This window comes from Callithrix jacchus, chromosome 1 (genome assembly GCF_049354715.1).
Source record: "Callithrix jacchus isolate 240 chromosome 1, calJac240_pri, whole genome shotgun sequence".
Taxonomy (NCBI): Eukaryota; Metazoa; Chordata; class Mammalia; order Primates; family Cebidae; genus Callithrix; species Callithrix jacchus.
This window is the reverse complement of record NC_133502.1, coordinates 165,541,748-165,569,323: the sequence shown is the minus strand read 5'-3', so window position 1 is coordinate 165,569,323 and position 27,576 is coordinate 165,541,748. Positions and strand designations below refer to the sequence as shown.

Here is a 27,576-nt window from a genome sequence, read left to right as displayed (position 1 = left end):
CTCTCACAGGTTTGCCATGTGCCAGGTACTGAGCAAAGTATCCCATGTTCGTTAGCTCACATCTCACTTCCTTCAGTAAAGAAGTCGATGATCCAATTTTGTAGGTAATAAAATTGTTATTTAGAGGGATTAAGTTCTTTGTCCAAGACAGCCCAGCTTATGTTTGCAGCATTACGTTTCAACCTCGTGTTTCTGACCCCCAGTCCTAGCTGCTTCTGTCTGTTACAGTATTACAAGTATTGACCAAGTCCAATTTACTGATTAATAAACTGAAGGTCCATAGGAGCAAGCCAAGGTCAGACAGTACGTAAACTTGAATTTGGAACCTTTTTCCCATATGCTCTGAGACTGTGTCCAATTTCATGTATTCCGCTACTTTCTCAGGGTCTAGGAAGGAAGAGCTGGTTAGACTGGTGATTGTAACATTCCCTGTAATATTACATAAGCTGCTACCATATCTTAAATGATGCCTCCCGAGTTCTTTAGAAGCCCAGCCAGGGGATGTCTGTTTCAGTAGTCAGTGGCACGATGAGCCAGAATACTGGAATGCTGCTTTGACCAAGTTCTTGCAATAAAACTCGAATCTGTAATGGAAACCATGTGGTCAGTGACTCAGCTGGAGGTGACAGAAGCTGAGTTCAGGGCAAGCTGAGGAGTGAGGATAAGGAAGGTTCACCCTAATGGGATAGCCAGAGCCACTGGCTTGGGCTCATATCAAATGGCAAGGCCAGGGGCTAAAGAATCAGTGGGTCAGCACTTTGGGAGGCCGAGGCGGGTGGATCATGAGGTCAAGAGATCGAGACCACCCTGGTCAACATAGTGAAACCCCGTCTCTACTAAAAATACAAAAAAAAAAAAAAAAAAAAATAGCTGGGCATAGTGGTGTGTGCCTGTAATCCCAGCTACTCGGGAGGCTGAGGCAGAAGAATTGCCTGAACCCAGGAGGCGGAGGTTGCAGTCAGCTGAGATTGCACCATTGCACTCCAGCCTGGGTAACAAGAGTGAAACTCCATCTCAAAAAAAAAAAAAAAAAAGAATCAGTGGGTCAATAAGCCAAAGGGAACCTCAAGTTCGGTGCCTGCCAAACCAGGGGGTCCCTTTACCACGTTCATCTGGAAGTTTACTATGTTGAGAAATCTGTGCCTGAAATTGCTTAGCTAATTTGATAAGGCAGAAATGAGGCTGGACAGTGACTAATTAGGGTTTTGCTCCTGTCCCTTCTCCACTCCAAGTACAGTTTTAAAGTCATGCTGGAGTTAGTTTGAATCTCAGCTGCACTATCTTGAGTAAATGACCTTTAGTCTCTGTGCCTCAGTTTCTAACTTAACATAGGATGATGACAGGTGAATGAAAGAACACATATCAAGCATTTGGTCCAGATTGAGAAGCGTTTAGGGATCCAAGGCAAGGTGTACAGAATAGGTATGTATATAGGGCCAGAAGGTCAAGTCATTTATTCATTCATTTCTTTATTTATGCATTCAACACTGAATGTATACTTGCTGAATTCTGTTGACCGTAACAATAGCTAACAACCTGTGATACCATGTGCCTCTACACTATATTAAGTACCTCACAAGCATCGTATTTAGCCCTCATGACCCAGTGAGGTGGCCTATGACTCTTGTCCTTGTTTAACCCTTGAGAAAGCCAAGGATCTAGAAAGATAAAGTGACCTAGTCAAGGTCACATAGTGTCTAAGCAGCGGAACCTGGATAAAACCATGTCAGGCTGATGCCAGCTGTTTGCCATTTACTGCTGGAAGGCTCTCAAGGCAAAGGATGTGGCTCCTTTCCTTCCAGGAGCTTCTGGTATGGATGCATGAACTGATGCAGACTGTAGGGGCTACAAGGGAGGGGTCGTTGGGATATAAGGTGGGAAGGAAGGGGCAATAGTAGTTGCAGGTGGATGGGTTAGTTAGGCCTCATCTTTCCTAGGTCAGCATTGGTCCTGGGATCTGACTGCAGAATCCAACAGCCGTAATCAGGATGTACTGAGTGGGGTGAGGAATGAAGGCTCAGGAACCAGGCAAGGCCTTAGCCTCATAGTGAAGGAAACGGAGACTGAGGGCGGGATCAGGCAAGGAGATTCTCCCAGGGACATCAATGGGCCAGAATGAAAAGCTTTTCTGAAGAGAAGATGCTCCCGTTGCACATCTGGAGGCTGGAGTTGAAAATAATAATTCCCTTTTCCTTTTTCATGAGCCCTCACCATCTTTCCTCCTTCTCTCTTTCTTTAGTTGGTGAGAATCACTGTACAATAACCAAGGGCTGTGAAATGGAGAGCTGGGGTCCAGTCATAGCTCCACCACGTCCTGGCCCTTTGAATCCAGCTGGACCTGGAATTAAACCCTGACTGCGTGACTTCAAGCTAGTTACTTAACGTCTCTGAATCGCCTTTACCTCATCTATACAGCAGAAGCTAATTTCTAGCACATAGTCTTGTCTTGAAGGTTAAATAAAATAGCATTCAGTAAAGGTGGCAAGGAGGGGTCAGTCATTGTGTTTATTGAAGATTAGTGTTTCCCCTGGCCCTTTTCTCTCTTCACTCTCCCTCTCTATTACCTCTTTCTTCTTCACTCTTCCTCGCTTTCTCTCTCTCCTTCTTTTTTTATTTTTGATACACAAATTCCAGACAAATAATATCATATCACACATAATTTTGCGACACAGAGCAATCAGTATCATACGTTCTGTGGAGGAAATAAAGATCCATTGTTATTATCTAAGGTGATATATACATAATCATATGCATGTGCACATATATTTAATAGATTCTACACACACACACACACACACACACACACGCATACTTATAGCTTTGTTTGGTTTGTGCCTTTGTTTTTATGTTATGACATCCAGAGAAACTTTCTTGAAAAATCCAAAGTAGCTCACTGCTGAACTCAAGGCTGGCATGGACCCCTGTTCCAGAGCTATCAGCCACACCTGCATCCCTGGCCACAACCTCTGAGTCCTCTTATTCACCCATCCCCCCACCCCTGTGGAGGTGCTAAATGTCAGCATAGTGAGCTGAGATCTTGCAAATACAACATGCCAGTTTTCTAATATCAAATGTAGTCAGAAGGATGACTGAGTCATTTCAGCAAACAGTGTTCTTCTTGGTCTAAACAGGTGTCTTTAACAGCAGTCACCTTCGCCCCCAAGATAATGTATTCACAGTTAACATCTGTCATCTTTGTTAGATGCTGTTGTCACAAATTGTCCTTGCCTTCGATGAGACCATAACCAAGCAGAGGCCATCAACCACACACAGGTGGCATTGAAAGAATATAGGCTCTAAAGTTAAAAAGCAAAACAAAACAAAATAAACACACAAATAGTGAGGTCCAGATATTACTGTGCCACTTGCTGTCTGCGTTTCTGGGTCTCTTGGTTTTTTTTGAAGCCTCTCTCACCCTCTATATAACAAGGGTGATTCCTCCTGACTCTAGGGATTGCATGGCAGGTGCTCACAAAGTGTCTTCCAATCTCCCAAACGTGAAGCAGAGTATAAAGTGAAGAAAAACAAGAGAGTGAAGAGGGCCTACCCATCAGAGCAGAGGTTTCTGGCACAGGACAATTGAGGGGAGGCCTGGAGAATGCAAGCCTTCCACTTCAAGCTCACGACAGGTGTTATGGGGATTACAGTTGTGTTTTGAAAATACCTCTGCCCTTAAGGAACTCATAGACCAGGGTATTTCATGAATCATATGAAGATGTAAGATGAACATGTATCTTACATGAATCATGTTTAAGACATGTGCATTAACACATTAGCTTATTTCAAATTAATGTTTGATATGCAGACTCAAACATTTAGGAGTTGGGTGTATCAAAGAAAAAAATATGTATATACCAGTTGGTCTTTGAATTCTGATTAAAGGAGCTCTAGAAAAGTGCATTTTCACTCACTGATTTACCAAGTATTTCTTTTTTTTTGGAGACGGAGTTTCGCTCTTGTTACCCAGGTTGGAGTGCAATGGCGCAATCTCGGCTCACTGCAACCTCCGCCTCCTGGGTTCAGGCAATTCTCCTGCCTCAGCCTCCTGAGTAGCTGGGATCACAGGCACGCGCCACCATGCCCAGCTAATTTTTTGTATTTTTAGTAAAGACGGGATTTCACTATGTTGACCAGGATGGTCTCCATCTGTTGACCTCGTGATCCACCCGCCTCGGCCTCCCAAAGTGCTGGGATTACAGGCTTGAGCCACTGCTCCCGGCATATTTCTTAAAGCCCTACTTACTCCCAGTTCCTTTGTTGAGATTCGAAAATTTAAAGACTGGTGTTTCTGAAAAATACAGACTATGCAGGAATTATGTTTGATTTAATAATGCTACCTTATATTTGCAGCAAGCTGTAAGAAAGTCTACTACTGTTCTTGAGCCTTCAGTTAACTCATTCTAGAGATGAGGAAGCAAGGTCAGAGGAGCGTAGGCTTTGGATTGCTCAGTTGGGAGGTGGAGTCTGGATTCAGACAGTCACATGTGTGAAGCTGCAGCCCTGACCCTTCCTGACACTGAGCCATCTGGATTGCCATGACCTGATCGTCATCCATCTGATTTGCTTCCTATGGCAACCTTGTGAAGAAGGAAGGGCAGGGATTCACTCATACTTTATACCTACGGAAAGCAAGGGTCAGAGAAGTCAAGCAGTTTGCCCAGGCTAACAGTTTGTTGGTGAAAAAGCCAGGTTTGGAAACCATGTCTCTCTAGCTTAAGAACCATGACTGGTGGTTCCCCGGGCACTATGAGCCAAACCCAGGGACCCTGGCAGAGTATAGTGGACAAGAAAATTCCCTGTGGCCCTTGAGTCCAAAGAACAGTGGCCTACTTCCATGTCCTTCCTTCTTGCTCCAGGGTGGCCTCATCGCGCTGTTGCTGCTGCTACTGGTCTTCACTGTGGCACTGTATGCCCAGCGACGTTGGCAGAAGCGTCGCCGCATCCCCCAGAAGAGTGCAAGCACAGAAGCCACTCATGAGATCCACTACATCCCATCTGTGCTGCTGGGTCCACAGGCCCGGGAGAGCTTCCGTTCCTCCCGGCTGCAAACCCACAATTCCGTCATCGGCGTGCCCATCCGGGAGACTCCCATCCTGGATGACTATGACTGTGAGGAGGATGAGGAGCCACCTAGGCGGGCCAACCATGTCTCCCGCGAGGATGAGTTTGGCAGCCAGGTGACCCACACTCTGGACAGTCTGGGACATCCAGGGGAAGAGAAGGTGGACTTTGAGAAGAAAGGTGAGTCCTCCATGTTACAGCCCATTTTCCAGGGGGCATTTTGAAAAGATGGGAAGAAGTGCAGAAGAAGGTGGGCAGTTGGGGACCACAGGCAGTGTTTTCTGGGATAAGCCACTTTGGATTTATTCTGTTGGGTTATCAAGTTTGTCTTTTCTGATCCTTCAGTAGTGATGGGAGAATAAAAAAGCATCAGTACTCTCAGAACTGGAGTTGTGAGGCGCCTCAGAGGATATGCAGTCCAATATCTCTCCAGTGTCTCTTGATTACCTCCCTTGACAGCCTTCTCACTACTCAGAAAAAAACGACCATCTCATCCCCCACACCATTACTGACTATTAGAGGGTTTCTTTTTATACCAGCTCAAAATCTGTGTTCATGGCCCTCCATGTCCAAAAGGAAAGTGATCGGATGTTATTTTGCCAGATCAGTTCTTGGGAAATCTGACAGCAAAAATAAAAGAGCCTGTATATTTTAACCAACCTAACCAACTCCAGTTTTTTCAAATAGTCTCATATGAAGCAATTTTCAAACATATCACCTTCCTGGTCACTGCTTTCTAGACAGAAATTCTGACTTTTCACACCCTGGGCCATAACACCTGAACGGACACTCTTCTTCATCAAGGTGGGAATGATCCAGGGCTGAGAAAAGTGGGATTTTTGCCTCCCTCTTGCCAACTGTTATACTTCTGTCGATGCAGCTCGAGATCACATATGTTTGTCAGAGTTATTGGGGGCTCATATTAGGCACCTTTTATCTTCTTTGCACTGACAAACAATGTTTGTACATATTTATAGAGTGTATCATGATGTTTCGATCCATATAATATGTGATGATCTGATCAGGGAAATTAGTATGTCAATCATCTTAAATATTGATCATTTTTTTGTGTTGGGAATGTTCAATATGCTCCTAGTTATTTGAAACTATTTATTACATTAAGAAGTATAGTCATCTTTAAATGGTTTAGAACACTAGAAATCCTTACACCTATCTAGCTGTAATTTTATTTTTTAACAAATTTCTCCCTATTCCTCTCTCCCTTCTACCTTTCCCAGCTTCTAATATCTTCTGTATCCTACCAGTAGCCTCTAGCATTATTTTACTTCTGTGAGATCAATTATTTTCAGCTTCCACATATGAGCAAGAATACATGGCATTTAACTTTCTGTTCCTGACTTATTTCACTTAACATAATGTTCTCCAGTTCCATCCAGGTTACCATGAATGAAATGATTTCATTCTTAGTTATGGCTGAATTATATTCCATTGCGTATATATACCACATTTTCTTATCTAGTCATCTGTTGTTGGACACCTAGGTTGATTCCATATCTTGACTATTGTGGATAATCCTGCAGTAGCATGCAGGTGCAGATGTCTCTTCAATAAGGTGATTTCCTTTCATTTGGATAAATGCCAAGTTATGGGATTGCTAGATATATATATGGTAGTTCTTTTTGTAGTTTTTAGAGGACCTTCTAAACTGTTCTACATAGTGACCATACTAGTTTACATTCCCATGAACAGTGTATAAGATTTTTCTTTTCTCTGCCTTCTCAGCATTTGTTATTTTTGATTTTTTTATAATAGCTTCTAAATGAGGTAAGACTATCCCTCATTGTGGTTTTGATTTGCATTTACCTGATAATTCCTAATGATGAACGTGTTTTCATATATTTATTGGTAACTTGTATGTCTATTGAGAAATTTCTGTTTAGATCATTTGTCCATTTTTTAATTAGATTGGAGGGTTTTTTTTTTTTTTTGCTGTTGGAATGTTTGAGTTTCTTGTATATTCTAGATATTAATCCCCTATTGGATAAGGAGTTTGTGAATATTTTCTCCCATTCTATAGGTTTTCTTTTCACTCTGTTGTTTCCTTTGCTCTGCAGAAGATTTTTAGATTGATAGACAATCTTGTCTACTTTTGTTTTTTTCTTTTGCCTGTGCTTTTAAGGGCTTATATATAAAATCATTTTTTAGACCAATGTCTTGAAGTGTTTCTCCTATGTTTTCTTCTAGTATGTTTAACATTCCAGATCTTACATTTAAGTCTTTGATCCATTGTGAATTAATTTTTTCATAGGATGAAAGTTGGGGGTCTAGTTTCATTCTTCTGTATATCTGCATCCAGTTTTCTCAGCATGATTTACTGGAAAGACTCACCATTTCCCCACTAGGTGTTCCTGGGACCTTTGTAAAAAGTCAGTAGGATAAATTTCTGGGTTCTATATTCTGTTTCATTCATCTATGTGTTTGTTTTTATGCCAGTATCATACTGTTTTGGTTACTACAGTTTTGTAGTACATTTTGAGGTCTAAAAGTGTGATGCTTCCACTTTGTTATTTTTTTCCTCAAGATTGCATTGGCTATTTGGGGTCTTCTGTGGCACCATACATTTTTTTTCTGCAAAGAATACCATTGTTATTTCTATAGGAATTACTGAACCTGCAGATTTCTTTTTTTTTTTTTTTTTTTTTTTTTGAGATGGAGTTTCACTCTTGTTACCCAGGCTGGAGTGCAATGGCACGATCTTGGCTCACTGCAACCTCCGTCTCCTGGGTTCAGGCAATTCTCCTGCCTCAGCCTCCCGAGTAGCTGGGATTACAGGCATGCGCCACTATGCCCAGCTAATTTTTTTGTATTTTTAGTAGAGACAGGGTTTCACCATGTTGATCAGGATGGTCTCGGTCTCTTGACCTCGTGATCCACCCGCCTCGGCCTCCCAAAGTGCTGGGATTACAGGCTTGAGCCACAGCGCCTGGCCAAATCTGCAGATTTCTTTGGATTGTATTTTCATTTTAACAATATTAATTCTTCTGACACGTGAGCATGGAACGTCTTTTCATTTGTTTGTATTCTCTTCAATTTCTTTCATCAGTATTTTATTCTTTTTCTTGTAGAGATCTTTCACATCTTTAGTTACATTGATTTCTACATATTTTACTGTATTGTTTTATAGCTACTGTAGATGGGATTTCCTTCCTGGTTTCTTTTTCAGCTAATTTGTTTAAGTAGAGAAGTGTTGATTTTGCTTCCTACAATTTTACTGAATTTTTTTATCAGTTTGTTATTAGTCTGTTCTTACACTGCTATAAAGAACTACCTGAAGCTGGGTAATGTATACGGAAAAGAGGTTTAATTGATGTGCAGTTCTCCAAGCTTTACAGAGGCATGGTTGGGGAGGCCTCAGGAAACTTATAATCATAGCAAAAGAGTAAAGGGGAAGCAAGCACTTTCTTCACAAGGCAGAGCAGGAGAGAGAGCAAAGGGAGAAGTGCTAAACACTTAAACAACCAGATCTTGTGGTAATTCATTCACTATCATAATAGCAGCAAAGGGGAAATTCCTATGACCAATCCTTATCACCCAATCACCTCCCACTACCAGTTCCCTCCCTCAACATTGGGGGTTATAATTCAACATGAGATTTGGGTGAAGACACAGATCCAAACTATATCACATTTTTGAGACCTCTTGGTAGAGTCTTTAGATTTTTCTGTGAATAAGATAAGATAATGTGACTTTCTCCTTTCCAGTTTGGATGCTTATTATTTCTTTCTGTTGCCTAACTGTTCTGTTTAGGACTTCTAATATTGCGTTTGACAAGAATGACTAGAGTGGGCATTTTTGTCTTGTTTGGTAAGATGTTAGCTGTGGATTTGTCATATATAGCATTATATTGAGGTACTTTCCTTCTGTAACAACTTTATTATGATTTTTTTATCACAAAGAGATACTTAATGTACCAAAAGTTTTTTTGCTTTGAGATAATCATATGGTTTTCCTCCATCATTCAATTGATTGTCCTTCATTCTGTTGATGTGAAATGTATTTATTGATTTGCATATGTTAAACTATCCTTGCATGCCTGTGATAAATACTGCTTGATTGTGATGTGTTTTTGACATGTTGGATTCAGTTTGCTAGTACTTTGTTAAGGACTTCTGCATATATTTTAATCAGGAATATTGTCCTGTAATTTTCTTTTTGTGTGTATGTCCTTGTTTGGTTTTGCTATGAGGGTGATGCATGTCTTATGGAATGAGTTAGAAATAATTCCTTCTGCTTTGATGTTTTTGAAATAGTTTCAGGAGAATTTTTATTAATTCTTCTTTATATGTTCAGTAAAATTCAGCAGTGAAGCTATCTGGTCCTGGACTTTTCTTTGTTGAAAAGCTTTTTATTATTGACTCAATTTCATTACTTGTTTTGGTCAGTTAAGGTTTTCCGTTTCTTTGTGGTTCAATTTTGTTGGGTTTTATGTGTCCAGAAATTTATCCATTTCCAAATTGATTGACATATAGCTGTTCATAACAGCCTCTAACTTTGTATTTATTTGTATCATTTTGTATTTCTGTGATATCCATTGTGATGTCTCCCTTTTTGTTTCTGATTTTATTTATTTGAGTGTTTTCTCTTTTTATCTTAGCTGGTCAAGCTACTAATTTGTCAATTTTTTTCTCTTTTAAAAAAATTTTGTGTTTTATTGATCTTTTGTTTTGTTTAGTCCCAGTTTTGCTCTGATCTATTTCTTTCCTTCCACTAATTTGGGGTTTGGTTGGTTCTTGCTTTTCTACATCTTTGAAGTACATTAATAGGTTTTGAAATTTTTCTAGTTTTTTCATATAGGTGTTTATTACTATAAATTTGCCTCTTAATAATGCTTTTGCTGTGTTCCATGGATTTTGATATGTTGTATTTCTGTTTTCATTTGTTTCAAGGAATTTTAAAATTTATTCTTAACTTTTGTCTTCACTCATTGATCAATCAGGAGCATATTACTTAATCTCCATGTATTTGTATGGTTATGAATATTCCTGTTATTGATATCTGGTTTTATTCCACTGTAGTCAGATAAGATATCTGATATTATTTCAGTGTTTTAAAATTTTCTAAGATTTGTTTTGTGCTCTAACATATGGCTAATCCTGGAGAATGTCACATGTGCCAATGAAAATTGTCCTTTGCAGCTGCTGGGTGAAATATTCTGTGATTGTCTATCAGATCCATTTAATCTATAGTGCAGTTAAAATGTAATGTTTTCTTTGTTGATTTTCTGTCTAGATGATCTGTCCAATACTGAGAATAAGATGTTGAAGTCCCCAATTATTATTTTATTGGAGTCTATCTCTCTCTTTAGATCTAGTAATACTTGTTTTATGTATCAGGATGTTCTGGTGTTTAGTGTAAATATATTTACAATTGTTGTATTCTCTTGCTGTATTGATCTCTTTATTATCATATAATGTCCTTCATTGTCTCTTATTATAGCATTTAACTTGAAGTTTGTTTTGTCTGATATAATTCTAGCTACTTGTTCTCATTTTTGGCCTACATTTGCATTAGATATATTTTCCATTCCTTTACTTTCATTTTCTGTTTGTCTTTACAGGAAAAGTGAATTTCTTATAAGCAGGATATAGTTTATCTTTTTTTAAAAATCCATTTGGCCTGTTTATGTATTTTTAATGAGGAATTTAGTTCATTTACAATAATTATTATTGTTAATAAGTGAAAACTAATCAGTGTTTTACTGATTGTTTTCTGTATTCTTTGTTTCTTCATTTCTTACTGTTTATTTTTGAAGTTAGGTGGTTTCTTGTAGTTATAAAGTTTGATTCTCTTTCAAAAATATATTGGCTCTACCAGTGAGTTTTTTAGTTTTCCATACTTTCATGATCATAGTTGTTATCTTTTCACTTCCAGTTGTAAGACTTCACTGAGAATTTCTTGTAAAGCCAGTCTGGTGCTGATGAATTCCATTTGCTTTGCATGTCTGTAATAGGTTTTATCTCTTCTTATTTCTGAAGGATAGCTTTGCTTGGTATAATTTCCTGACAGTTATTTTTTTGCAGTGCTTGGAATATATCATCCCATTCTCTCCTTGCTGAGAAATCTACTTTTAGTCTAATGAGAATTCCCCTCTATGTGACCTAATGTTTTTCTCTTTCTACTTTTATTTATTTATTTATTTTTGTCATTGACTTTTGACAATTTGTAAGATTCCTTGAAGAATATCTGTCTGGGTTTAACCTATTTGGTTTCCCAGACCTTGATGTCCATCTCTCTTCTAAGATCTGGGGATTTTTTAATGGTATTATTTCATTAAATATATTTTAACCACCTTTTCCCTTCACTCTTTCTTTTGAAACACCCCTAGTATGAGTATTTTTCACTTACTCATGTCCCATGAGACTTTCTTTTTTCTTTGTATTATTTACTTTTTCTTTTCTTTTCTTTACTTTTGACTGCTTGTGTTATTTCAAAATATCTGTCTTCTGGTTTAGATTTTTTTTTTCTGTTTTGCCTAGTCTGTTGTTGAAGCTCTTGATTCAGTTTTTTATTTCCTTCATAGAATTCTTTAGCTCTTCGTTCCTCTTTGGTTCTTTTTTTATGACATCTCTCTCTTTATTGAATGTGTCATGTAAATTATGAATCATTTTCTTGATATTGTTAAATTGGCTATCTTCTCATATCTCACTGAGTTTATTTAAAATTATTATTTGAATATTTTGGCATTTCATATGTTTTTTTATGATCAGAGTCTGCTACTAGAAAATTATTGTTTACAGTGACATGTTTTCTTGATTTTTCATGTCTAATGTGTCCCTATGTTGATATCTAAGCATGTGGTAGAAAAGTTATTACTTCTAATCTTTTGAGTAGGTTTCATAGGGAAAGGCTTGTTTGTATAAATTGTTCCTGGGGTGTCAATTTGGTGTGGTGTGTTTTCTTGAATTTTAGATAGATGCAGTACTATAGTTTCTATGTAGTTCATTTGACTACAATTTTACATTAGTGATATTTGTAAGTTACTCAGTGGTGTAGGCTGAGAGAGTGTGCGGTGGTGGTGGTGCAACTGCTAGGATTGGGCTCACTCTGGGCTATTTCTCAGATCAGAGGGATGTTAATGCACACAGTGGGTAAACCAACTTGGCATCTGCTTCTCTGAGACTGGGGCCACTGGGCTGTTCCTCTGGCCAGGAATAAGGGCATGTGATTGCTCAGCTGGGCTGGTGGTGTGCCTGCCAGGAGCCACTCAAAGTGATGTTTCTCAGGCTCAGAATGTGGGAGTATAGCTTTTCAGCTGGCCTGGGGATGTTTCTCCCAGGAGGAGTCGATAGGGATGTTTCTTAAGGCTGGAACATGAGCTTAAGTTTGCTCAGTTGGTCTGGGTGTGTATCTACCAGGAGCTGCCTTTGAGACTGTTTCTTAGGCCTGCTATGTGGTTGTATGCCTGCTTGGCTGGCCTGAGAATGTGTCTAAGGGGGACAAGCCACAGGGCCATTTCTCCCGCTTGAGACATGGGCATGCAGTGGCTTGACCAGCCTGAGTGGGCATGGCTACCATGGGTGGGCTGTTTCTCAGGCCCATGACATAGCTGAGCAGTTGCTTGGCTGGTTTGGGGTGTTTCTATGGGCGATGGCCCACAGGACTCTTTTTTGGGTATGGGACATGACCATATAGCTACTCATCCAACATGTGGGCAAGTCTGCCAGGGTGGCCCAAGGGGCTGTTTCTCAGGTCTGGATTATAAGGACAAGGCCGCTTGGCTGGCTCAGGCATGCGCCCACTAGGAGCAGCCTGCAGGGCTGTTTCAGACCTGGTATGTAGGTGCACAGCTGCTTGGCCTGTCCGGGGAATGTCCAGGAGGAGTGGCTTATGGGACTGTTAAGGTTCAGGACATGGGCTCTTGTCTGCTTGGCTGTTCTGGTGGTTGGCCCAGCAGGGGTGTCCTGTGGGGCGGTTCCTCAGGCTCTTCTATGGGGCACAGAACTAGTGGGCAGGCCAGGGGTATATCAGTAGTGGGTGGGGGAACTCTGGAACTATTTCTCAGGTCCTGGGCATGGGCAAGCAGCCATTCTGCTGGCCTGGGTTCAGCTGCTTGGAGACTCAGACGTTTCTCCCACTTGTGGGTGAGTGAACAGTGGTTTGGCTGGCTCAAGGCAGGATAACTGTGGGTGGGACTGGTATACTGTTTCTCTGGCTGGAAGCAGGGTGGGTGGGGGTTGGTTTTTCTACTCTGTAGGACAAGAGTCACAGCCAGTTCTAGGCCTAAGCTCTATAAAGCTAGGGTTGTGACATTCAGTCACTCCTGTGGGCTTGGGGTAATACAGATGGAGCCCCATTGCTGGAGAAGTGCCATGGCTATTGGCCCACAAAGCAGGGCACACTCCTGAGGTGTGTACTGTGCTGCAGTGGCTTGGCACACAGGGTGGGTGGAAGTGAGAAGTACACATGCTGTGCTTCTAATCCAGGACAGTGCAGCTGCAGAAATTCTTGGTGGCTCTTTAAACTGGGCTCAAGGCTTGTGAGGACTGTAGAATTCTCCTGTAGTAAGGACCGTAGGTGTTTGTGGTAGCAATGGGGGTGGATAGAGATCTTCTGCTTATCTTTTCCCCATAGTGAGAAGTTTCTCCTGACTGTAGGCAGATCTAATCCAGGCCAGGGAGATGGTGCTTCGGAGGCTGGGTGCTGCCACATTGCCCTCCTGGACTTCCAGTTACCGCAGATGCTTCTCCACTCTATTGCTGCATTTCAGTGCCCTGCCTTCAATGACATTCCAGTCAAATTCTAGCTGTTTATTCATTGCCTTGGCCCTTTCTTTTTGGAATATAAATGCCAGGTGTCTCTAATCAGTCATCTTGCTAACGTCACTCCCCTCATATTGGACTTTTTGATGACTAATACCTCTTGCTCCTTTTCACCTATGGGTCTTTGCTGCAACTACCCATTTCTTTTGCTTTTTGGAGGGACAATTGATTTTTTGGATGTAAGCACAGGATGTGTTTACATTTGTCTTTATTGCCTATGGTTGCAGCTTGTTTACAGGTAATTTAGCTATTTTTTTTTTTAGACGAATGCTACCAAGGCACAGTTCTTCTTTATCTCTTCATTGCTTGTGAGGGTGGTGACAATAATGGGTGAAAGCGTTGGGCGGGAGATCCCAGTTCAGACACTGACCACTACTTTTGAGAATCTAGAGGAACCCTTGTTTTTCAGTTTGGCCTGTTCCCTGGAGCCCTGGAGCTCTGGGTTCTGCATTCTTCTTTTCTACTCCTAAGATTCTCCTCTGAGGCCCATCTTCCCATGATGCTCAGTGGACACATAGGAACAGTGGGAGCTTTTTAAAAAGGAGGTTTGTTTCTTTGTTTTTAAGCCTGGAAACTCAGGGAGAAACTAGAGTGGTACAGTAGATGAGAGTAAAGATTTTGAAGTCATCTGGACTTGGGTTCAAATCTTGCCTCATTTACTTATAGTGTGATCTTGGGAAAATGGGAATGTAACCCTCTTGGCCTCAGTTTTCTCCTTGAAAGGTTAAAGGGAGGATTATATCTAAAAATATGTGTAACATACCTACCCCATGGCTTGGCACATGGCAAGTGTTGAACCCTAAGATCTGTATGTGTAGAACCTAGTTCTTCAGTTTCACCTGGGCTTCTGAGATTCCCTTAAATCTAGCTGTAACATTTATCTCCAGCTTTCCTTCAAGTTCTAGCTGCCATGATATGCTCACTGCTCTGGAATGCTTTGAATGTTCTTCTTGTCCACCATAGTCTCTTCCGTGTTTGAACTGCTGGCTTGTTGACACTATCCCCAGACGTCTGCCTTCTCAAGTATTATTTATCTTTTTCATGTGATTTCCCATCTTACCACAAGGACAGCCTGCATTTATTTTATTTCTTTATATCCTGTAATTCCTAGTACAGCATCTCCCACGTAGACACTGCCCATTGAAGGTCAGACAATAAATATGGCCTTGAAAGAGTAAGGATGTTCATTTGGAGGTAATACCCGCAGGCCAAAACCTCATGCTTCCTTTGTCTGAAAGAAAATCACTTAGATAAAGCAGAAACCATCTTCCTGTATTTTTTGGTTTTGGCTTTTGCAGCATAACTCCTTGAACCTTGCTGTTCTTATATGGAAACTGTTTTGTTTTTTTTTAAATAGCCAGTCTGCTCAAGTCATAGACTTGCTGTGGGTATCCAATGATAAATGATCTGCAAACACTGGAGGAGTTTTCCTGGCACCTAATCAGTTTCTACATCCGTTATCTTCCTCAACCCGACCCAGATGAGTAATCTACTCCCTCTTCCTGCTCCTAAAGCTGATTGTGATTACTTTGAACTGACCACTTCCCACACTGTACAAAAATAATCAGTTTCTCTTTCTGTCTCCTAAGGCAGACTTGGAGACCTTTGAGAGCAAGTACAGTGTCCTGTATCTTTATTTTTGCAGCATCCAGGATAGTGGCTAACACTTACTAGGCACTGAAAATGTCTGTTGGTTATGGATAAGTGATTGATTGATCAGTCAGTTGATCAATCAAAATAAATCAAAGTGGGCGGGGTGGTGGCTCATGCCTGTAATCTCAGCACTTTGGGAGGCCGAGGCAAGTGGATCACATGAGGCCAGGTATTTGAGACCAGCCTGGCCAAAATGGCAAAATGCTGTCTCTACTAAAAAGACAAAAATTAGCCAGGTGTCGTGGTACTCATCTGTATTTCCAGCTACTCAGGAGCCTGAGGCACAAGAATCGCTTAAACCTGGGAGACAGAGGTTGGAGGTTGCAGTGAGCCAAGATCATGCCACTGTACTCCAACCTGGACGACAAAGCGAGACTTTGTCTCAAAAACAAACAAATAAAAAAAGATATAAATCAAAACATTGATTAGATTCTAGAATGCTCAGTTCCAGGCTTCAAGCTGTCTCACTTTTATCAAGTCTAGGGACCCTAGAAAGCAAAAGGTTAGCAGAGGCCATTGGTGGTGATGAGCAGAACCCAGAAGGGAAGAGAGCAACCACTGGTTGAAGAGGAAACCCAGGAGGGATCATTGATGCCAGACAGGTGACCAGCAAGGAGAAGTATCAAGAAGTAGTCAATACAAGCAACTTCTCTCTCCTAACACCCAGCACCTGTGCACACTCCAGCCGCTAGGCTTCAGAGAGAAAACAGCAAACATCTCCAAAGCGGGGAAATCAGGTGGAAGAAGGGGGGTTACTGCCAATAATCTTGTTTGATCCATCCTCCCTCCCTCCTTCCCTCCCTCCCTCCCCTCTTCTCTTCCTCCCTCCCTCCCTTCTCCTTCCCTCCCTCCCTCCTCTCTTCTCTTCCTCCCTCCCTCCCTCCTCCTTCCCTCCCTCCCTCCTCTCTTCTCTTCCTCCCTCCCTCCCTCCCTTCTTTCCTTCCCCCAGCTGGAATGCAGTACATTATGATAATAGAGTCTACATTCAGGAGGCAGAATGCAACAGAACTTGAGTTTCCTATCCAGTATCACTAGCTATTTGACTTTGGTTAAGTCACATACTCTTCTCCTATCAAAGGGACATGCTACCAGTATTTTCCCTTGCAGTGTGATTGGGAAACTTAATTGAGATAACACATGTAAAGTGTCTGGTGCACAGTAAATGTTCCATATTGATATTGTCAATATCAATATTGATGATATTGTTATTTTTATCATCAGTCTTCACAGTGGTTACACTGAGCCAGGCATAACAGACTCTAGGATTAGAGGTGAGGAAAGCAGAACCTCTGCCCTTAAAGAAAATTTCAGGAGTTTTCCTGGGAGATAAATTTTGGTGGGGGAGGGAGGGTAGGAAACTTAAGCCAAAGCTTGAATAGTGTTCTGAATCTCTGTGCCACGCAGCAGAGATGTGGCAGGGCTGAGGTGGAAGCCCAGCTCTTTGATACGAAGCCTCAGCCTCCTGGCCAGAAGGAACCCTGTTGTTCTATATAGAATCCTTGTGCTAGATAACTGCCATGCATGCTCAGAATGGGTCACACAGCATCATGTTGATGGCTTATTTTACAGTGTGTTGGTGCCTTCCAGGTCCTACACTCCTTGAAGAGAACAGTCTTGCCATTTCAGGTGCTGTACTTCTTAGCTGCCGGCAGACTGAGTTTATATGAAAGTTGGGTGTTAGTACATGGTTAATGCACAACAGAGACAGCACTGAGGGAAGAAGTGTGCTGGATCCAGAGGGTGCACAGGCTTAACTCCAAAGAAGCGGGGGAAGGTGCTCTTGGCCTTCTGTCTCTGATAGGGTCCTCCAGAGGCTGCACACCTTCAGATCTACCACCCACGTAGCTGAGAGATGACTTTTCTCCTTGTATTTTCTTTCAAGCAAAACTCTTTGCAGACATTAACAAAACCAGGCTCTTAGGCTCTGAACTGCCAATACTACCATTGAGGACAGCACAGGAGGTATAGAAAGAGAATAGGTGATGGATGCCTAAGAGGCGAGGGGGCCTGGTGGAGTGGAGGAGAGAAGATTGGGACTTGACTCCTGCTCCGTGGTTCACCAGCAATGAGACCTAAGGCAAACCTGTTAACCACTCTGTGTCGTTGTGTCTTTACCTCACCTGTTTTCAATGAACCAAAATGATTTTCCTTTTAATGTTTAAGTAAATTTTAAAACACACCGTGGTATGAAATAGTACAAAATGCTTTGTTTAATGCTGTATCCCGGCTACTCTTAGATGAAGTAAGAGCAGGAAAGGAAGAAACATAGGCCGAAAGAAATGGCCTACGCTGCCTGACTCCAGGCAGGAGACTGGTCCCTTGTTTATGAGGGGGCAGGTGCTAGGGGCTCTCCTTGCAGCATTATTGCTTCCTTGTTTGGACACAACAGGGTCAATTCCATTGACAGATTACAGAGGATCTAACATCAGCAACCAGACCATGCTTTGTTGCCTGAGAGGACCTTTGAGGGAAAACCATCCCGCTCTCTCTCTTACAGAGTGATCACGGCACAGTCATGAGGTTTGTCAAGAGTGGGCAAGTATTCAGAGGCTGTGAAGTGCCTTTAAAGGGTCCGATAGCCCTTTTGAAATAACATTTCCCCAGGCTAATCTCACCTGTGCATTTCATAATTTGGATTTGCCTTTAAATTCAGACTGCTTCATCAGACTTGAATTCTATCAACCTACTTTTCAGTTTGGACCTGCAAATAATAGAGTCTGCAGACTGAAAGGAGAAAGTTTGATTTTACAAAAGGGCAACAGGTTGGGGCCCCAGACCTCAAGGGTACTGTACTGAGCAGGGCTGACATTCAACTGATACATACTGGTGTTGCCATATCCTCTGTTAAATACTGAACTTCTGTCTGTGTCAGTTGTTAAGTGGTTTGTTGCCCCAAGCACCTGAGTGCCGCCTCCTGCTGTCTGGCTGGCAGATGCTTTCCCAAGCAGTCTCCCAATCTTCCCACAGCTCAGCAACTTGGTGGCTTTAGGATCCTCCTCCAGCACTGTGGCTGGCATGCTTTCTGGCTACTGCTTGTGACTTAGACATTTTCAGGCATTTTGAATATCCCCTCTGAGATCACCTTAACAAATTGCTGAGAATTTGTGTTAATTTGTGACTGCTGTGTTCAGTATGTAACAGAAGCTCAATACATTTTAATTCCAATTTTCTTTATCCCTTCTTAAATTTATGTTTCCCTTCCCCGAATATTATGCATGGAAGCATAAGAAAATTAAAATAACAAATTTATCCCTTCATTGTGGGATGCGTGGGAGATGGACGAATGGATATTTAGTTCTTAAAATTTTGTTTTATTATTATGAAAGAAATGGATGCTCTTTGTAATAGAAAGAAGAAAGGACAGAAGAAGGTAGGGAGAATAGTGATTGGAAAAGAGGGAGGAAAGGAAAAAGGAACGAGTGAGAGAAAGAATAAAGAAGTCTGGGGAGAGGGGCAAAGATGGACAACTAGAAGCAGCAGCCCTCAAAGGTTCTCATTAAAAAAAAAAAAAAAAAAAAAGTTAAGTATGTGGATCCTTCACCGGCAACCAAAGTACCCAGGTTCTCTCATCAAAATTGACTAGAAGGCTGGTGTGACACACAGAGAGAAGGAAGAGCAGTGTGGTATGGCCGCCCACCTGAGAGCCCACCTGAGAGCCACACGAGGAAGGGAAACCTCCTCCCCCCAGCCAAGGGAGGCAGTGAGTGAGCCTGCTACTCAGCCAGGGAAACTGTGCTTTTTCCATTGAACTGTGCAACTCACGGATTGAGAGATACCACTTGTGAACTCATGCCACTGGGGCCTAGTGTCCCAACTCCTGAACACGCAGGTACTTACAGCCTCTCAGCTGGAATCTGCTTAAGCCTACTGAACTACTGTAGAGAGGGGTGGCCAGCATGAGGGCTGCCTGCTGTCTAAGCTTTTTGAGTTCCTTGGGAAAGGAGCAGCAGCCAGCACTGGGACTGGCAACTGCCTAACACGCTAAGCTCCCTGGGTAGGGAAAGGGTGGCACCCATCTTTATCTCTCCAGACTGGGCTTTTCCACTGCTGGAGCCAGGGAGGCTGGACAGCTTGGTCCCAGGACCTGTTCCCACAGCCCAACACACTGGCTGTGGCAGTAGGAGGCCAGAGTGCCTCTTCAGGTCTAACCCTGACCCATCCTTCCTCAGTGGGTGGGGCTTCCCTGCAGGATCTCTAATAACTCTAGTCAGAAGCTCTGGGTCAGAATTTGGATCTCCCTGGACATGAAACCCTGGGAAGAGGGGTGGCTGCAATCTCTGTGGACCAGCAGACCTAGCTCTCCTGCTGGTAGTTCTGAGGAATCTGGGCAGCCCAGATGAGTGGATTTCCCCCAGCGAAACATACCCTCTCCACCAAGGGACAAAGCGCATAATTAAATGAGTCCTGCCCCAACTGAGTGAGACCCTCCAACAGGTGTTGTGAGACACCCTGTATGGGAACGATCCTACTGGCATCAGGTTGGTGCTCCTCAAGGTCAGAGGTCCCAGAAGTAGGAGCAGGCACCCATCTTTGCTGCTTTCCAGCCTCCTTGAGTGACACCTTCAAACACAGGAGTGAATGAAGGGGGCCTAAAGTGAATTCCCGGCAAACTGCAGCAGGCCTACAGAAGAGGGACCTGACTACTGAAGGGAAAACAAGCAGAAAGCAGCACAACAACAAAACACCCTCACAAAAATCACATCCAAGTGTCAGCAGCCTAGAAGACCAAAACTAGACAAACTCTGAAGATGAGAAAGAATCAATGAAAAAAAAAAAAGCTGAAAACCCAAAAGGCCAGAGTGCCTCTTCTCCTCCAAATGATTGCCACATCTCTCCATCAAGGGCCCAGAACTGGACAGCGGATCAGAGGGATGAATTGATAGAGTAGGCTTCAGAAGATGGGTAATAAAAAACCATGATGAGGTAAAGGAGCATGTTCCAACCGAGTGCAACGAAGCTAAGAACCTTGATAAAAGGTTAGAGGAATTGCTAACTAGAGTAACTAGTTTAGAGAAGAACATAAACAACCTGATGGAGCTGAAAAACACAGCACAAGAACTTCATGAAGCATACACAAGTATCAACAGCTGAATCGACCAAGCAGAATAAAAGGGTATCAGAGTTTGAGGACAATCTTACTGAAATAAGACATGCAAACAAGCATAGAGATAAAATAACCACAAAAAATGAAAAAAGCACGTAAGAAATAGGGGACTTCATAAAAAGATCGAACCTACAGTTGATTGGAGTACCAGAAGGAGACAGGGAGAATGGAAACAAGTTGGAAAACACACTTCAGGATATTATTCAGGAGAACTTCTGTAACCTAGAAAGACATGCTAACATGCAAATTCAGGAAATACAGGGAACACCATTAAGATACTCCATGAGAAGATCAACCCCAAGACACGTATCAGATTCTCCAAGGTTGAAATGAATCAAAAACTGTTAAGGGCAGCCAAAGAGAAAGACCAGGTCACCTACAAAGGAAAACCCATCATAATAACAGCAGATGTCTCAGCAGATACTCTACAAGCCAGAAGAGACTGGGGGACAATATTCAACATTCTTGAAGAAAAGACTTTGCAACCCAGAATTTCATATCCAGCCAAACAAGCTTCATAAGCAAAGGAGAAAGAAAATTATTTCCAGACAAGCAACTGCTGAGAGCTTTTGTTACCACCAGGCCTGCCCTGCAAGAGCGCCTGAAAGAAGCACTAAATATGGAAAGGAAAAACTGGTACCAGCCACTGCAAAGCACACCAAAATACAAAGACCAATGACACTATGAAGGAACTGTATCAACTAGTGTGCAAAATAACCAAATAGCATCATGACGACGAGATCAAATTCACACATAACAATACTAACTCTAAATGTAAATGGGTAAAATACCCCAATTAAAAGACACAGACTGGCAAATTGGATAAGGAGTCAAAACCCATCTGTGTACTATATTCAGGAGATCCATCTCACATGCAGAGACACACACAGGCTCAAAATAAAGGGATAGAGGAATACTTACCAAGCAAATGGAAAGCAAAGGAAAAAAGCAGTGTTGCAATCCTAGTCTCCAACAAAACAGACTTTAAACCAACAAACATCAAAAAATACAAAGAAGGGCATGACATAATGGTAAAGGAAATAATTCAACAAGAAGAGCTAACTATTCTGAATCTATATACACCCAATACAGGAGCACCCAGATTCATAAAACAAGTTCTTAGAGACCCACAAAGAGACTTAGACTCCCACACAATAATGGTGGTAGAATTTAACACACCACTGTCAGTATTAGATCAACAAGACAGAAAATTAACAAGGATAATTAGGACTTGAACTCAGCTCTGGATCAAGTGGACCTAGCAGACATCTTCAGAACTCTGTACCCCAAATCAGCAGAATATATATTCTTCTCAGTGTCACATGGCTCTTATTCTAAAATCAACCACATTATTGGAAATAAAGCACCCTTCAGCAAATGCAAAACAACTGAAATTATAACAAATAGTCTCTCTGACCACAGTGCAATCAAATTAGAACTCAGGATTAAGAAACTCACTCGAAGCTACACAATTTCATGGAGACTGAACAACCTGTTCTCGAATGACTCCTAGGTAAATAATGAAATTAAAGCAGAAGTCAAGAAGTTCTTCGAAACCAATGAGAACAAAGAGACAACAGAATCTCTGGAACACAGCTAAAGCCATGTTAAGAGTAAAATTTATAGCACTCTATAAATCCTGGTTTTGATATCAGGATGATGCTGGCTTCATAAAATGAGTTAGGGAGGAATTCCTCCTAATACTATAGCACTATAGCATTTGAAGCCCATAGCAGAAAGCTAGAAACATCTCAAATTGATACCCTAATATCAAAGTTGAAAGAGGTAGAGAGGGAGGAGCAGACAAACCTAAAAGCTAGCAGAAGAAAAGAAATAACTAAGATCAGAGAAGAACTGAGGGAGACAGAGACACTAAAAACCTTCCCAAAATCAGTGAATCCAGGAGGTGGTTTTTGTAAAAAGACTAACAAAATATAGTGACTCCTAGCTAGACGAATAAAGAAGAGATAGAAGAGTCAAATAAACACAATAAAAAATGATAAAGGGTATTTAACCACTGACCCCCACATAAATACAAACTACCATCAGAGCATACTATAAACACCTCTATGCAAATAAACTAGGAAATCTAGAAGAAATGATAAACCTGGTTGCATACACCCTACTGGGACTATATCAGAAAGAAGTTGTATCCCAGGATAGACCAATAACAAGCTCTGAAATTGAGGCAGTAATTAATAGCCTACCAAAAAAAAAAAAAAAAATCCCAGGACCAGATGGATTCACAGCTGAATTCTACCAGAAATACAAAGAGGATCTGGTATCATTCCTTCTGAAACTTTTCCAAACAATTGAAAAGGAGGGACTCCTCCCTAACTCAGTTTATGAAGCCAGCATCATCCTGATACCAAAGCCAAGAAGAGAGACAACAAAAAAAAAGAAAACTTCAGGCCAATATCTCTGATGAACATCGATGTAAAAATTCTTAATAAAATACTGGCAAACCAAATCCAGAAGCGTATGTAAAAACTTGTCTACCAGGATCGAGTTGGCTTCACCCCTGGGATGCAAGCCTGGTTCAACACATGAAAATCAGTAAACATAATCCATTAGCATAAACAGAACCAAAGACAAAACCACATGATTATCTAAATAGATGCAGAAAAGGCCTTTGATAAAATCCAACATCTCTGTATGTTAAAAACTCTCAAAAAACTAGATATTGATGGAGCAAATGTCAAAATAGTAAGAGCTATTTATGACAAACCCATAGCAAATATCATATTGAATGGGCAAAAGCTGGAAACATTTCCTTTGAAAACCAGTACAAGACAAGGATGCCCTCTCTTGCCACTCCTATTGTACATAGTATTGGAAGTTCTGACCAGGGCAATCAGGCAAGATAAAGAAATAAAGGTATTCAAATAGGAAGAGAGGAAGTCAAGTTGTTTCTGTGTGCAGATGACATGATTTTATACTGAGAAAAAACATCATCTCAGGCCAAAAACTTCTTGAATTGATAAGCAACTTCAGCAAAGTCTCAAGATACAAAATCAATGTGCAAAAATCACAAGAATTTATTTACACAAACTATAGGCAAGCAGAGAGCCAAATGATGAATGAACTCCCATTCACAATTGCTACAAAGAGAATAAAATACCTAGGAATACAGCTAAGAAGGGATGTGAAGGACCTCTTCAAGGAGAACTACAAACCACTGCTCAAGGAAATAAAAGAGGACACAAAGAAATGGAAAAACATTTCATCTTCATAGATAGGAAGATTCAATATCATGAAAATGGTCATACTGCCAAAAGTAATTTATAGATACAATGCTATTCTCATCAAACTACCATTGACATTCTTCACAGAATTAAAAAAAAAAAACACTTTAAGTTTTATATGGAATCAAAGAAGACTCCATATAGCCTAGGTAATCCTAAGCAAAAAGAACAAATCTGGAGGCATCACAATACCTGACTTCAAACTATACTGCAAGGCTACAGTAACCAAAACAGCATGGTACTGCTACCAAAACAGACATATAGACCAATGGAGCAGAACAGAGACCTCATAAATACCACCCCACATCTACAACCATCTGATCTTTGACAAATGTGACAAAAACAAGCAATGAGAAAAGGATCTTCTCTTTGGTAGTGGTGTTGGGAAAACTGGCTAGCCATATGCAGAAAACTGAAACTGGACCCCTACCTTATATCTTATACAAAAATTAAATCAAGATAAAAAAAGACTTAAGTGTAAAACCCCAAACCATAAAAACCCTAGAAGAAAACCTAGGCAGTACCATTCAGGATATAGGAATGGGAAAGACTTCATGACAAAGATGCTAAAAGCAATTGCAACTAAAGCCAAAATTGACAAATGGGATCTAATTAAACTAAAGAGATTCTGTACAGCAAAAGAAACTATCATCAGAGTGAACAAGCAACCAAAAGAATGGGAGAAAATTGTTGTAATCTACCCATCTGACAAAAGCATAATATCCAGAATTTACAAGGAATTTAAATGGATTTACGCTAAAAACTAACAACCCCATCAAAAATACGGGCAAAGAATACAAACAGACACTTCTCAAAGAAGCCATTTACGTGGCCAACAAACATGAAAAGCAGCTCAACATTACTGACCATCAGAGAACTGCAAATCAAAACCAGAATGAGATACCATCTCGTGCCAGTCAGAATGGCAATTATTAAAAAGTCAGGAAACAATAGATGCTGACTAGGCTGTGGAGAAATAGGAACACTTTTATACTGCTAGTGGTAATGTAAATTAGCTCAACCATTGTGGAAGACAGTATGGTGATTCCTCAAGGATCTAGAACCAGAAATACCATTTGACCCAGCAATCTTATTCCTGGGTATATACCCAAAGGAATATAAATCATTCTACTATAAAGACACATGCACATGTATGTTTATTGCAGCACTATTTACAATAGCAAGGCCATGAAACCAACCCAGATGCCCATCAATCATAGACTGGATAAGGAAATATCCATACATTTACATGGTGATACATATACACCATGTAATACCCTTCAGCCATAAAAAGGAATGAGATCATGTCCTTTCTGGGGACATGGATGAAGCTGGAAGCCATCATCCTCAGCAAACTAACACAGGAAGAGAAAACCAAACACCACATGTTCTCACTTATAAGTGGGAGTTGAACATTGAGAACACATGGACACAGAGAGGGGAATAACTCACACTGGGGCCTGTTGGGGGGTTGGGGATGAGGGGAGGGAGCTTAGAGGACCAGTCAATAGGTACAGCAAACCACCATGACACACATATACCTGTGTAACAAACGCATATACCTGTGTGCATGTTCTGTACATGTACCCCCCCAATTTTTTAGAAGAAATAAAGGGAAAAAAAACTACATAGTCATGTCTTATTCAAGCAGTAGAAAACAAAGAACAAAGAAAAAAATTATAAAAACAGCCAGAAGAAAAAGATACATTATCTTCAAAGAAGAAAATTAGACTTATAACTAAGTTTTCATTAGCAATTATTAAAGCCAGAAAACAATGGAATTACATCATTAAAGTTCTTATGAGAAAATAATTACCAATCTATAATTCTGTACCCAGTGAAAATATTTTTCAATAGTTAATGTGAAATAAAGAACTTTCAGACAAACGAAAGAAGAAGTCTGGGTGGTATAAAGCAACAACTAAGTGTTCTACCCTTGACTGCTGATTCTATTTCACTGACAGGATTCAAAGGCTAATATATTGTTTTGTTTAATTTATATTTTCTGGGATTTCCCAATATAGCAATAACATATATACATATGTTTATGGATGTATGTGTGTATAAGTGTATACAATTGTATATACACACACACAATTGCAGCTACATATATATTAACGGAGTCAGTGGGGGTCAGCTCACCCACATATATCATTCTGCAGCAATTTGATGGTTTATTAAGCAATGTCTATAGAAAGTATCTTTTTCTTTTTTTTTGAGATGGAGTTTCACTCTTGTTACCCAGGATGGAGTGCAATGGCACAATCTCGGCTCACCGTAACCTCCATCTCCTGGGTTCAGGCAATTCTCCTGCCTCAGCCTCCTGAGCAGCTGGGATTATAGGCACACGCCATTGTGCTCAGCTAATTTTTTGTATTTTTAGTAGAGACGGGGTTTCACCATGTTGACCAGGATGGTCTTGATCTCTTGACCTCGTGATCCACCCGCCTCGGCCTCCCAAAGTGCTGGGATTATAGGCTTGAGCCACCGCGCCCAGCGAAAGTATCTTTTCAAGTCAGCCATACGTACTTACTCCCATTGAAGTCTGTATTAGATCACATAATATGAGCACACCAAATATATTAGATGTTGCAACCCCCTTTTGTTGACCATTATCTTGAGAGCTTGTTTAGAGGTTCAAGCAGGGGTTTGTAGCTACTTGTATACCCTTTACCGAAGACCAGTCCTCTTCTATGGGGAATGGTTGTCCTCTTCAACTGAGCACGCAGTTTCATGAGGGATACACATGGAGCACTGAGGGTGGAAGGGAACATCCACCTAGCCAGCTAGATCAGCTGAATCAACCCTGGCAATCAATGGGGTGACAGATGACACAGCCAGATCACCCTCACATCCAACCATTATCTTAATTTTCTACACTTACAGTGGGTCAACAAACATCTTTGTACATATACCTAGCTAGCTTGCTATTCTTGCAAAGTATGAGAATATTTCTGTAGGACAGATATGTACCAAAAATCAGAATTACAGCATCAGAAGACACACACATTTGTAAGTTTGATGAATGCTGCCATATTTATTCATTTTAAAAGTCTGTTTTATTCTCTCAACGAGGGCTGTGTATGCTTTTCCACACAGACTTACACAAACAACCCACTACCCCATCAAACTGACTGTTCTTTTATTACAATGGGCACTTCAGATCTTTATATCATTGCCATTTTATATGTATAGTTATGTCTTTTGTTTGTTTTTTCCCTCAATTAACATTGATCCAAATTCTTTTCTTTGTCAAAAGTCAGTCCTCATAGTTACCATGAACAGTAATTCTTCTGGTGAAGTGATGCAGTATAGCAGCTTTTCTCTGCTCTCCTACCTCAGTTTAGAACCTAGGGTGGAGGCAGTAAAGAGATATATCCTGGAATACCAGCAGTGGCTGACAGTGATAGATAGGACAGCATTGTGGTCTCTGGGACATGGGACCAGTAGATTAAACTTTGCTATTTCTCAGGATCCCAGTTCAAGAAATCTGAGTGGGATGCTTGTTGATAGAAGGGGACAAGGGACTTTTTATTGAGTGCCTGTGGGAAGTCAGCTGCTGTCCTGTACATTACCTCATTAAACCATTTGTAATTAACCCAGAATGCAAGATGGATGGAAGGACTGGCTAGGCTAGAATACTGTTGCTGCTGCTGCTGACAACAGCTGATTTCTACCATTCTTCTGGGAACTTGCCATGAATTATGTCATTTATACCTCACAATAACCCAAT

At 41.1% G+C, this 27,576-nt stretch overlaps 1 protein-coding gene across 6 annotated transcripts in view; it reads left to right on the top strand.

Annotated features, from left to right (window-relative positions):
- ASTN2 (astrotactin 2) overlaps nt 1-27,576 on the top strand; it is a 1,016,905-nt gene that overhangs the window by 204,903 nt on the left and 784,426 nt on the right. For all 6 annotated transcript variants that reach the window (XM_078375313.1, XM_002743253.6, XM_078375307.1 and 3 more), the window contains exon 3: nt 4,857-5,241. In XM_078375313.1, the coding sequence (XP_078231439.1) occupies nt 4,857-5,241 (385 nt within the window). The remainder of the gene's footprint in view (nt 1-4,856; nt 5,242-27,576) is intronic.